At 40.9% G+C, this 13,933-nt stretch overlaps 1 protein-coding gene and 1 non-coding gene across 3 annotated transcripts in view; one reads left to right on the forward strand and one right to left on the reverse strand.

The window, feature by feature from the left end:
• The first annotated feature begins 3,794 nt into the window (after positions 1–3,794).
• TRNAC-GCA lies at positions 3,795–3,866 on the forward strand. The gene has a single exon. It is a non-coding gene; the product is annotated as a tRNA-Cys (tRNA).
• A 4,513-nt stretch (positions 3,867–8,379) lies between these two features.
• Positions 8,380–13,933, reverse strand: part of TMEM98 (transmembrane protein 98) — a 51,282-nt gene continuing 45,728 nt past the window's right edge. For both annotated transcript variants that reach the window (XM_015814767.1, XM_015814768.1), the window contains one exon: positions 8,380–8,885. In XM_015814767.1, coding sequence (XP_015670253.1) covers positions 8,678–8,885 — 208 coding nt within the window. In that variant the 3' untranslated portion in view covers positions 8,380–8,677. The remainder of the gene's footprint in view (positions 8,886–13,933) is intronic.

Genomic DNA, 13,933 nt, shown 5'->3' on the forward strand with positions numbered 1-13,933 from the left:
TAAGATTTTTGCAAAGCTTGACCTGGCTCAAGCGTATCAACAGTTGCCTGTTGATGATGCAGCAGCAGAGGCTCAAACTATTGTTACCCATAGAGGGGCTTTCAAGGTGAAAAGGTTGCAGTTTGGGGTGAATGTAGCCCCTGGCATTTTTCAAAGTGTAATGGAAAACACCCTGAGGGGTATTCCTGGTGTGTGTCCTCATTTCGATGACGTCCTCATTGCAGGGGACTCAGCTCAAACGCTGGCAGAAAGGTTAAGGGCTGTTTTGCTTAATTTCCGAAGAGCAGGCCTTAAGTTAAAACAGGACAAATGTAAGATAGGTGTCCATTCCACTGATTTCCTGGGGTTCAGGATAGATGCTCAGGGTATCCACCCGTCTGATGCTAAGCTCAAAGCTATTCAGCAGGCTCCAAGCCCTAAGTCTAAGAGTGAATTACAAGCCTTTTGGGGTTTATTGAACTTCTATCATGCTTTTCTACCTCACAAAGCTGCTTTTGCTGAACCTTTACACAGACTTCTGGATAAAAATGCCTGTTGGCAGTGGTCTAAAATCCATGAGGCTAGTTTCAATGAGGTTAAGGCCTTGCTTACATCCAATGCAGTGCTAGCTCATTTTAATGAGCAGTTGCCAGTGTGTCTGGCTTGTGGTGCTTCCCCCTATGGTGTGGGTGCTGTGCTTAGCCATCTGACGGCTGATGGGACTCAGGTCCCTGTGGCATATTATTCTAGGACATTGTCTGCTGCTGAGCGTAACTATGCTCAAATTGATAAGGAGGCTTTGGCTATTGTGGCTGGAATTAAAAAATTCCATGATTTCATCTATGGCCGCCACTTTACGGTCTTTACTGACCACAAGCCTTTGCTGGGGTTGTTTACTACGTCCAAACAAACCCCACATATCCTGTCCCCTCACATGCTGCGATGATCCATTTTTTTGTCAGCTTATGACTATTCACTAGTTCACAAACCTGGCAAAGAAATGGGTCATGCTGATGGCTTAAGTAGGCTGCCATTGCCTGCTGTGGAGCCTGATCCTGCCCCTGCTGTGCATATATTGTCCATTCAGGATTTGCCAGAGTGTCCCCTTAATGCTAGGGATGTGGCTGCTGAAACTGCCACTGATCACACGCTTAAACGCGTGCTGACATGGGTGCTGTCAGGTTGGCCTGACAGGTGCCCAGAGGAGGATTTCCAACGCTTTTGGGTCAAGAGGCACGAGTTGTCCACGTTCAATGGCTGCATCCTCTGGGGTTCTGAGTTGTGATTCCGGCCTCATTGAGGTCGAGAATCTTAGTTTCATTACATGAGGGTCACCCTGGGATTGTCAGGATGAAAGCGCTTGCGCGCAGCCATTTGTGGTGGCCTGGCATTGATAGAGCCATTGAGGCCCAGGTACATGGGTGTCATGTGTGTCAGCAGTCCAGGCCGGAAATGCCTCAGGCCCCTGTTCATGGTCTAGAATACATATAGATTACGCTGGGCCCTTTCAGGGGCAATTCTTCCTGGTTGTTGTAGATAGCCATTCCAAATGGCTGGAAGTTGTGCCTGTGTCATCCACCACTACTGCCAAGACCATCCAGGTGTTGGGAAACATTTTTGCTGCCCACGGTCTGCCAGGTGTTTTGGTGTCGGATAATGGTCCTCAATTTACTTCTACTGAGTTTCAGGTTTTCCTACAAGCCAACATGATTCACCACACTACTTCGGCTCCATTCCACCCTTCCACCAACGGTCTGGCTGAACGGATGGTCCGCGTCGCCAAGGACGCTCTCAAGAAACTGACTTATGGCAACTGGCATCACAGGTTGGCTGACTTCCTTCTAGCCCATCGTACTACTCCGTGCACTGCCACGGGTAAGTGCCCGGCTGAACTCCGTTGGGGTCACCGGCTTGTGACTAAATTGGACAGGCTGCATCCGGAGCGAGTAGCTTCACAGGTGTCCCAGCCGCACCCACCACGGGTCCTGCAAGTGGGTGATCCTGTCTGGGCCAGGAATTATGGGCCTGGATATCTCTGGGTCCCGGCTGTGGTCTGCAAGGTCTCGGGGCCTCTGTCCTACGAGGTGTCCTTGGACGACAGCCGCGTTCTTCGCCGCCACATTGATCAACTACGTGTGAGGCGGGACTCGCCTCGGTTTCCTCCTCAGTCTTCTCTAGGGGGGGAGGAGGAATGGGAAATGCATTCTGGGAATCAGAATCAGCAGCCAACACTGGCTGTTGAGGACAACCTGGGTACGCAACACCCAAATTCTGCAAGTGCTCCAAATAGGAATTCATGGGGCAGGGGGCAAACAGACACCCCCACACTCACTCCAGCCTGGGAGTCACACCAGAGGTATACTCACTACCCAAAACTCACCAACAATACTCCAGACAAGGAGACTGACTGGGAGCATACTCATAACTCACAACATACAAGAGAGCAGGCACAACAGGTTGGGGACTTGCCCTTTTCAGCAATGGTTCACAGAAGGAAGTCCCCACGCATTAGGGCTAACAGGGAGGTATCCTTGGACCCTATCACTACAGAAAGGAGCCAGGAAAATTACATACCTTCAGGGAACATTGAGATGAGTTCAGAGGGCTCAGAAAACTCCCTAAGAGGTAGGTCAACCAGGTATAGTGAACAGCAGAGTCCTGACTACCTGAGCCTAGGAGGCGGGCAGGGAAGTCAGGCAGCAGTCATAAGACAGCCACAGGGTAATTCACCTAGTGTGGAAAGCAACGGTGGGGACACTTCAAGCTCTCCAGGTCCGAGAAGGCCGCTACGGGTCAAAGGCCCTCCCAAATACCTTGCAGATTACGTGAGGTGAGCAAGAGTTATAGAAATCTGAACAAGAGGTCCAGGCTGGTTAGCTCTTAGGAAACGGGGTTGGGCGCATTGGTTCTCAGAACGACAGAACGACCCCATGCTTCTCACACTCTGTGCATTTAATGCAAAAGTTGGTAAACACATGCTTTACCAAAGGTGGTGTCCATGTTGGGCGCAGCATTATTTTATCTAGGGGGGAGGGGTGTTGTGTCCTGAGCCTGCAGAAGCAGGCTCGGGACGATGCAAGAGTCCCGGGCATTTGCAAAAGCTGCCCGGGACCAGACTGAGCAATGCCGGCCTTGCGCGCATGCACAAGGCGGGAAAAGACTGCCTGCTATTGGTTAGAATTGCCCGGGGATCCGGGGGTATAAATAGAGGCCTGCGTGCCTCTGCTCTTGTTGGTTGTTAGCTGTAAGAGAGAGAATAAAGATCTGTTAGCAAAATGCATTGCTTCCTTCGCCATTATTCTCCGGACTTAACATTAACCTTATCCCAATTTTTTATTTCATTATTGTGCTCGTAGATCATTTGCATTTTCTGCATCACAAGTGTCACAAGCTTAATGCAGATTATTAATCCTATATTTCTTCATCCAATTTTAAAATCATGCTCATCTTCTGGGTTCTCTCAGTATATATTCTACATATATTGTAGGCTCAAAAATAAGGAAAGAATATAGGGCTTTGGATCAAAATGATACAGTTTCAAATCCTGAATTATATGGATCTTTCCTATTGTCACTAAACAAAAAGCCCTACAATATGTATTTGTGATTTGAAAAAAAAACAAGGGATCTTCAGGCAGATAATGAAATTGCAACAAGAAATTCTACCGTTGAACTCTTTATGTTAATTTCTGGATGAATTACAATGTTCCCGAAGAACTAATTAACAGGATGCCTACCAATTCCATTATAAAACGGAACATTTAGTTTCACTTCCTTTCCTTGAAAAAGACTTGTAGCAATAATACCAACGGAAGAGGGGGTATAGCTCAGTGGTAGAGCATTTGACTGCAGATCAAGAGGTCCCTGGTTCAAATCCGGGTGCCCCCTTTAATTCTTTTTTCTTTTAATATTTAAAATTTGACATTCACAGCAAGCCGTAATGCTCACCGATCAGAATTTAGTAATAACACATAAACCACCATGTGTACAAGTTCCCTAACAAGAATCTCTGTAAATCTGAGAAATACATACCGTTCTAATAGTTTTACCATGTCACAGTCGGCTTCCTTTCTAAGCAGTCTAACTAATTAATTCCTCAAGACAGCAGTTCTCGTTCCTTCTGTTTCCCTGACATTTTTGCTCCGAACTATAGAATGAAAATAAGCAATCGCACTTACAGAACCAGATCATCTTTCCTCTCGGCTACGATTTAGTGCCTGCAGTGTTTACATACATGAACTGAGCTTTCTTAGCTCTCTCGGTAAATTGCATATCAATAATTAGCACATGAGGGAAAAGACCTTTCTCCGGTGCCCTCTTCCTTTTTTTTTTCTTTTCTTTTTTAAGGATTCGGCTCCATCTGCTTCCATCAGGAAGCGGTGATTCCTCGCAACTGCAAGATAAACCACACCGTTTGTATTGTGGTGGTTTGATTGTTCTATGCTTCAACGCCCACAACAGCTAGCAGGGAAAATATCCATCAGTCATGGCATTTCTTCAGGAACAGGATAGGTCTGGTTACAAGTTCCTTTACCTTTGGTTTCCTGTCTGTTCTCTTCTCCTAGGCTCCATTTTGACCGTATGCATACAATTTATCATCATGAAATAGATAAGAAGCCTGAAGAGAGCCTTGTCAAGCAGCACATTGATTTAGGACTAAGGGTGGGTCTGATTGCAGGGCTTCCTTATCTCTTAGGTTCCATTCTGACTACATCTGCTGCATAAAATAAATTATTAAAGCAATGTCACAATCATGAAAGAGGTCAAACTCATGAAGGAGACAGACTACAAGCTGTGTGCTTATTTAGGATTTTCCTACTGTTTCCTTTCTTTCCTTCATAAAGGAAATGAATGCTTTCCTCTGAAGGAGGTAAAGAGAGGAATATCTGTCCACCAATGTATTGTTTCAGCCTTGTGGAAAAATCCCTTAAAAGTGTGGGAGGAAAGCTGTCACCATAGTGCTGACAGAATAGTCTAGCTCTATTACATAATTACCATTTTAATGTACTGATCAAAGATTTTTCCATACAGGATGTCCCAAATAATGATAGATAGCAGGGAGCTGTTTGCACACAGCTGGTGCAAGGTTGCTGGAGTATTACAAAAGGAACCTTCATATTAAAAGATGCAACTCTATCCATCTTATACAAATTTGAAGGAACCCCCACTACACTGCTGCTGTGCCTGGCCTTTTAGAGTCAAAAGCAACATGGTGGCAGTCTGATTGCAGATGGAAGGGGAGAGATCATGTCACATAAGGATAAAATGAATGACAATATTGACATATAATGACTAGTCTTACTTGCAACTTTGGTCAGTTCATTTCATTCCCTCAAGCTTTAGCAATGAAAGTTTTATGATTTCCCTCAATACTCAGAGGCACATTCTAGTTTTATGATTTTCCTCAATACTCAGAGGCACATCCTCAATACTCAGAGGCACATTATGATTTTCCTCAATACTCAGAGGCACATCCAGATTCATCTAAATGTTATAACAGTCTAGTTTTCTTGGTAAAAACCGAGCGCTTATATGTCATCTTTTGTTCAAAGTTTGAGTTTTGGTAAGCTTATACCTGTACAGTTTCACCTGTCTTCACTCTCACTTTTGGATAATTCTATCACCCTTCCTCTATTGATCTTACCAGCAAGAGTGACCCTCCAAACATTTATATTCTCACCAGCCTAAATGTCACATCATGGAAGCTATTAGACTATGCCAGTGATGGCGAACCTTTTAGAGACCGAGTGCCCAAACTGCAACCCAAAACCCACTTATTTATCGCCGGCTGCCAGATGGGCGTGGCCCACTGGGTGGGCGTGGCTGTGGTGCTCATGGCAGACTGGGTGGGTGTAGCCAAGGTGGGCGTGATCACCTCAATGTTGCTCGTGGCGAGGGATACCTGTGGGGGCCGGGCAGAGTTGGGGGAAATCCAGGGAGTCTCTGGCAGGTGGGGCAGTGGGCAGGAGGCTCGTCCTGCGGGGTGAGGCAAGGCAAGGCAAGGCAGGGCAGGGGAGCCATTGTCGCAGGGCAAGGCAGGGGCCGGGGAGGCTGCTGCCTGATACCATCGCCCCTGCACACAGAGGCCAGCAAGCGCATGGGTGCTGGGATGCATCCAGCCACGTGGACCTCGGCGAGTTAGTGGGTGGCTGGGTTGAAGCAGGTCAGTTGCCATCTCCAGGGCATGGCGTGCATGCCCACAGAGAGGGCTCTGAGTGCCGTCTCTGGCATGCGTGCCATAGGTTCGCCACCACTGGACTATGCCATTAATTTTTTTCCATGGGAAGAGGAATGGTATAATAAAACAACTCAAAACAAAAATAACAGAATTGAGGTTATTATTGGTTTATAGCAGGTTCATTAAAATACATCTTCTAACATGAACATATAACGTATGTAGGAACATATTAGATTCGGATATACATGATAATGTATGTAATGACAATGATGTTTAAGATATTCTAAATATATTTTTCTTTTTGAAGCTGAAATGGCCATTAACAAGTTACATCGAGGTCTGATCCCTACTGAATTAAAGTCCTATCCTTGAGTTGGCAAAAAACAATATCAACATTACATTTGTTGACTGTATACTGATCCCTACTCTGTGTCTTTTCTGAGAAAGTAATGAATGCTCTCAAAACTAGAGAAATGTTTACAGTGTTGCCAGTTTCTATAAATGGGAACAACCAACATTTCAATATTACTCTTCTAAATGTTGAGAGAACTCTGAAAACGTGAACTCAGCAAATTCAAAGCACAGCTTGATCCAGTATATGAAGGTTTACAGGAAAATAATATCAAAGCAATATAAGCTTGTGCATGTTTTCAGTGGGAGAACTCTGCAATTATGCACTCTGGAATGCATTATTTTACATAGTTAATATTAAGATCATGCTGCCATTATTCTACCAATTATTTTGTGGTGAAGCAGAATTAGGGCTTAGAATTATGGAAGTTGTTGCTTAGTACATCTGGAAGGTTAAAGGTTAGAGAAGATAGTTTCTTATCAAAAGTGGACAATGATTTCATTATCTGCATTGCATGTATTATATTTCTTTCATTAAAGCCACTGACTACTATGAACAGCCGAAGCAAGGAAGATTCAATTTGGTCAATAAATATTTCCTTTTCAAACAAACTGAAGTGGTTGAAGCTATAATTTTTTTATTACATTTACACGAAAGTGGTAGTGATAATGAGTAGTATAAGAGTATGTAAACAAAAATCTGTGCAAAGGGAAAACCAGGAAAGGACCCAGTCTGAAAATACTTTGGTGAACAATAGATTTTCTAGTTAAAGCTTAGCTAGCCAATATTCAGATTTATCTTCATAAGAAAAGAGATTTTTGTTATACATTAATATTAGCAATAAAAGATATTGAATACATGGAGAGAACTATTTATTACAAAAGTCTGAACGAGAGGGAAAACTTCCTCTATATACATCTAAATGGTTTCAAGTTCAACCTGCAATTGCTCAAGAATTTACTGAAGCAATCAGCTCTTCATTCCTCCACAATCTCCAATTTACACTGTACACTTTATTTTCATGTAGAAAGAAAACATGAGTTAGAATCCAAAGAACTATAGAATTGGTTTTGCAGAAACTGGAAAAAGTTTCAGAATCAGGCTGTTGATGATAATGGGTTGGGGAATTGCTATCAAAGACACCAAAAGGCAGGGATTATATGCTGTAATCGTGGGCCACTGTCACTTAACTATCCACATGATTTGTGGTACAACCGTTACAACCATTTGTTTAGTGAATATTAAAAAAGCGATTTAGGTCATTTTTCACACTTACAACTGTTGCAGCATCCCCATGATCACGTGATCAAAATTCAACTGGCATGTATTTGCAACTGGCTGCAGTGTTCTGGTGATTATGTGATCACCTTTACAATAGTCTGACAAGTAAAACTGGTCAGTCCTAGAGGAGATTAACCATGACTGCTCTTTAGATGGCCAGATCCTGAAGTTGAAACTCAAGTACTTTGGCCATCTAATGAGAAGGAAGGACTCAATGGAGAAGAACCTAATGCTGGGAAAGATTGAGGGCAATAGAAGAAGGGGATGACAGAGAATGAGGTTGCTGGATGGAGTCACTGAAGCAGTAGGCATGAGCTTAAATGGATTTCAGAAGATGGTAGAGGATAGGAAGGCCTGGAGGAACGTTGTCCATGGGGTCGCGATGGGTTGGATACGACTTTGCAACTAACAACAACAACAACAAAAGTCAATGGGGAAGTCAGATTCACTTAACAACCATGTTACTAACTTAACAAGTGCAGTGATTTGCTTAACAATTAGGGCAAGAAAAATAATAAAATGAAGCAAAACACCTAACATCTGCTTTGTTTAGCAACAGAAATTTTGGGCTCAATTGTGGTCTTAAGTCCCTTCTTTTTTCTTAGCTTTAACTACAAATAACAAATGCCATAGCCAAAATATTTCTGATTGCAGACAAAATTACTAACAATATTATGTCCTCCTTCCCCGTTCTACCCCCTCTGGCACAAGAATATCGCAGGGTCACTAATCCAGATGCAAGACTAGAACAGTCGAGATGGCGGTTCTATCATCCTCAGGATAACAGTCATTATGCCAAATCATCAGCAATGCTATATGAAAAATAGAGAAGAAGAGGAAGCACAGAGCCATTGATGACATGCGTCTCTTCCCCTCTTCCCTTTGTTCTCAAATTGTAGACTGCTCCTGCAGAAAGCTTTCTGACCCAGGTGGAACTCGCTCTGCTTCCGAAGCCAGGGCTGCCTCGCGCAGCACGCTCACGTGCTCCTCCGCCGCAGACAAGGATTGGTCGATCCAGTCCATGTGGCTGGGGAACTGGCAGGCATGCCGAGTGATCAGCACCAAGTGACTCACTGAGAGCAGCAGCGCCGTTGTCCTGCAAAAAAAAATAAAAAACAAAAAACAAACCAAAACCCGCATGCGCATGCGCCTGTGTTAAATATGTTAAACTGAAAGATATTATAATACTAACATTTAATTACCGTATTTATTTATTCAGTTTGATGCTGCCTGACTCTAACAGACTATTTAACATTAGTATGATGATATTTTAATGCAGTTCTAGCACTTTTGCACAGAGCCAGTTTGGTGTTAAGAAACTGAGAGGTTGAATTCTATTTCCACTTTAGATAGAAAGCTGGATGATCTTGGGCTGATCAAGGACACAACCGCAAACCACTTCTGAAAAAAACCTCACCAATAAATTACAGGAAAGCAAGCAAGATTGAACATCATAGGATTAAGTGAATGGTCTTCAAAATTTAATATTGAAAGAAACATGTAAAATTGAATCTGGTATGTAATGGAAACTTACAGGGTGGAGAAACAAGCCTCTCAAAGAAACTACAATGGATGTGAACAAGAAATAGTATAAAGACAGGATGTAAGAGAGATACATAGGCAAACATTAGCTGGGTCTTCGGAGTGGGAAAAGGAAAAATACATGCTGTAAAAACAGCTGTTTTTACAGCATGGGTAGTCAGGGAAAATTAACTGGGATAACAGGAAAGATAACTGAATGGAATAACCAGAAAGGCAAACTGAACTGAAAAAGAGGAAAGACCTTATTGTTCTAAGGAGCCATAAAAAAGGGCCCAGAACTCAAAACAGACAACTGAGCATGCCTAATAGCTGATGAATATTATTTGATACACCTTGCATAAATTATCTCCTAATTTAATGTAGATGTGATGTATGATTTAGTATGTAGCAGAAAATATGTGGGAGGCAGTCAGGAAGAGTCAGTACCTCATAGTACCTGAGCCAATGGGGAATGAGGAGGGATGTGGCAGCTGGGTTGTATAAAGAAAGGAATATTTTGGTTTGGAACTTTGGAGAGAACCAAGCTTTGATAGCTTCTCTCCCCGCTTATTGCAATAAATGAAACAAAAGGCTTTCACTGTGTCTTGACTGGTTATTGGTCAGGCGAGCTTGTTTCTGGTCACAAAGGAAAGTAGCCAGGAGTACATAACAAACAGAAGAAGAAAAAAAGCACATTTGCAGCGCAATCTCCACATGCCAGTCAAATGGGAGGAGCTCTCAGCTCAGTGAAAGGTGGATGGAGAAAACTGATCTAAGGCTCATAAAGTAGGGATATCATGAAAGACCTTTACAGATCATAATAAAGTAATTTTTAAATGGAAATCCAGTTTTTTTCAGATGGAAATTAAATGAAATTCTGTTGTGGAAAGAAACAATAGTGGAGGATAGTAAAAAATTAAAAGAGGTTTTTGAAAATAATCTTATAAAGGTACAGATGTAAGAATGGTTTGGGATACAAACAAAGCTTTCATGAATTATTACTTCATATGACTTAATAGTGAATTTTCTAATCCATATGCAGGTCTTTCTATCTTGTAATGCCAAGCATGTATCTTTCCATGGCTCTTTGTGCCACATGTAGTTTTTGTATCGATTGTGACAAATGAAAGTATATAATATCATCATGACAGTAAAAGAATTGAAATGGAAATGGACTGGTCACATAGCAAGAAGAACTGATGGCAGGTGGACCAAGGTGGTCAAAGAATGGATCCCACTTGATAAAAAGTGTCCATGAAAGAGCCCTAAAACAAGATGGATCAATGACATCAGCAAGATTGAGGGCCCAACTGGCAAAAGGAAGCTCAGGACTGCTTAGGTTGGAAACAAGAAGAAGAGGCCTTCATCATGCAGTGAACGGAGAATGGCTAAAATGATAATGAATAGTGAATTCAAAAAGAAAAGGCAAGAGAAAACACAAATTATTTTGGATGAGATAAAAAAAATGAGGAATTAAAGAATTTTCCAGACAAGATAAATATTTCTCAACAAATTATGCTTCCATAGGTATAATTATCTATAATAACATTAAGAGAAATAGAATAAAAATAAATTATGCAAAACAAAAAAATGCAAATAAAGTTTGCAAATAAACTAGAGAAGTGATTGGTATACAGTCTTGAAAAAGAACAAATATTAAAATTACAAAAAGAGATGCTTAATAAAAGATAATCTGGCTGTGAAAAAGTATTTCATCAATATTATTCCAATTTATGTAAATTTCTGTGGAGAAAATAGTTGAATATTTAAAGAAACAAAGTTTGCTGAAGAGTACAGAGAAATCCCGAGGCCTCCGAGCAGAGGGCGCACCACCGGCCCGTCTCACCTGCCCTGTCGGGGAGGTGGAGCATGAGCGCGCGTGCTAGGACCCGAAAGATGGTGAACTATGCATGGGCAGAGCGAAGCCAGAGGAAACTCTGGTGGAGGTCCGTAGCGGTCCTGACGTGCAAATCGGTTGTCCAACCTGGGTATAGGGGAGAAAGACTAATTGACCAAAAATTAGAAGCTCTGCAAGATGAAAATCAAACCAACGCGGAACTGGAGGACAGCATGGCCATCATGGAGATGGAAAGGGCATCATACTTTCTAAGATTTCAAAATATGATAGAAGAAGGATGAGAACCTGTTAGAACTGATGAGTGAGCTATTGGTGGATCTACTTGGAATGGAAATGGACAAAATGAAATGAGAATTGGATCAGGTTTTTAGAGTCAATTCAAACTACGCAAGAAGAAATAGAGTCCCTAGGGAGGTTCACGTCAGATTCCTTAAAAGAGCCATACGAGATGAGATCTTGAGAGCAGTAAGGGATCAACCACTGAAATATAAAGACAAAGAACTTGTAGTTCTTAAACAGATTCCCAGAAGAATAAGAGAAGCCCGAAGAGAATATCAGTTTTTAGCAAGGAAATTGGTTAACAGAGGAGTGAATTTTAGATGGTTGATCCCAGAAGGATTATTAATCTTTTGGGACTCGAAAAGTTATAGACTGGATACTCCAGCTCAAGCAGAGGAATTTTTCAATAACTTAGAGCTTTTCTGGAAAAAGGCGATGTTGAGCCTAAGAAACCAGAGGAAATGACTGCTGCAGAAGCATCAAAGCAAACGGAGGAGGAAGTACCTAAAAAAACTCAACTAGAGGAAGATGTTAGACCCAAAAACCAGAGACAGATAAGCTCTCCCAGAAGACTGAGGTCTCGATATAATTGAAATTATGGAGGAAATTGGAATTTTTTCAATAAACATAAATGGTCACAACTCCCCATCAAAAAGGAGTAAAACATTTCATAGGTTACAAAAGTTGAAAATGGACATAATTTGTCTTCAAGAGACACATATTAAGAGACAACATTCTAGAATTTTAGAACAACCAAAATTAGGTAAACTTTATTTTTCTTTGGCGTTACAAAAGAAAAGAGGGATAGCTTTCTATATGAAAGAAAAGATGAACCCAAAACAAATTTATGTTGATGAAGAGGGGAGAATATTAATGGTGGAAATTACGTGGAATCAAAAACAAATATTGATGATTGCAATATATGCTCCCAATGAGAAACAAAATCAATTTTTTCAGCAATTATATGACAAATTAGTGGATTTAAATTATCATAACCTTTGTATACTTGGAGATTTTAGTGCAATTGCTAATGCAGTACGAGACTACAAAAGCTACAAACAAGGGAAAAAAGGGAGAAATATTTTACCTAAGCCTTTTTAAAAAATGAAAGATGAACTTTGTATACAGGATATATGGAGAGAGATGAATCCAGAAAAAGCACAATATACTTTTTACTCAAATAGGCATAAATCATGGTCAAGAATCGACATGATATGGACTTCTTATGATTTGAAGACTATGATACAAGAGGTTGAAATAGAACCAAATATTTGGGCAGATCATAATCCAATTAAAATGACTTGAAAAGGATCTAGGAAAAAATAAGATGGCTGTTGAATAAATCTATATTGAAAGAAAAAGAATTTTTACAATTAGCAACAAAAGAAATGGAATTTTTTAAAACATCAATAAAAAAGAAGAAACCTGTATTCAAAATGTATGGGACAGGCAAAAGCATATTTTAGAGGTTTGGCTATAACATATGTTGCCAAAAAGAATAAAGAAAAGAAACAAATACAGGTATAGTATAGGGGTACCTTGCTCAATAGTAGTGACTGTGAGAGGGACCTCGGAGACCTAGTGCAGTGGTTCTTAACCTTTTTGAACGAATCGCCCCCTTGAGCCAATGTGGAAGTTGTCATCACCCCCCTCCCCTAACATAACCTCTCAATCACAACATAGGAAATAATTCTTCAATTTATGCAAACACTTTTTTTGTTTTCTTTAAAATTGTCATCAGGACATATCAATGCAAATAATTTATTTCCAGTCTTTTTCCCATATCTCAACTGTGTGAAAATTTTTGGTGCCATCCATCACTATTCCCAAACTTCGTGATACATGTATTTCATTATTATCTTATTTATTCAAGACACTTAAATGTAATGATCACTGAAAACAAAATTCAATTGCAAGAAAGTGAAATGCCCCCCCAACAACAGTAACATTTAATGATTGAATTACAAGTGAAATTTAAGATGCAAAAAGAAATATAAAAAGGGCATAAGAACAAACCACGATGCAGGAACTAAGAATTTCAAGACGAAAACCCTGAAACTAAATTAAGATTTGAGGAAAGTATATATAGTCACGCACACTGTAAGAAGGATTAAAAAGACACAAAGAAAATATAATATCGAACTGGAGTGCACGCTAAAAAAGTACAATACAAAGAAACACACAAAATGTTTACAGAGCACAACAAAAATTTGAAAACAAAGCAAATACAACGATAAAAGCTCAGACAATTATTAATGAAAAAAATGTATGTACACAAAAAGCAAAAAAAAAAAAAAAAGAACATCAATGGCTGCCTTGTGCTTGGTGAGTTGATGCCAATTTCTTAATGTCTGGAACCATTTTTGTTAATCGCATTCTTAAATCACCGCGCTCAGAGATCTTCAACATGTTCCTTGACTTAGAAAGGATCTGTTGGACGGCACTGAAGCCCCTCTCCACTAAGTAAGTGGAAGGAAAGGCTAAAA

Source organism: Protobothrops mucrosquamatus, unplaced genomic scaffold (genome assembly GCF_001527695.2).
Source record: "Protobothrops mucrosquamatus isolate PMUCROS unplaced genomic scaffold, P.Mucros_1.0 scaffold283, whole genome shotgun sequence".
Lineage (NCBI taxonomy): Eukaryota > Metazoa > Chordata > Lepidosauria > Squamata > Viperidae > Protobothrops > Protobothrops mucrosquamatus.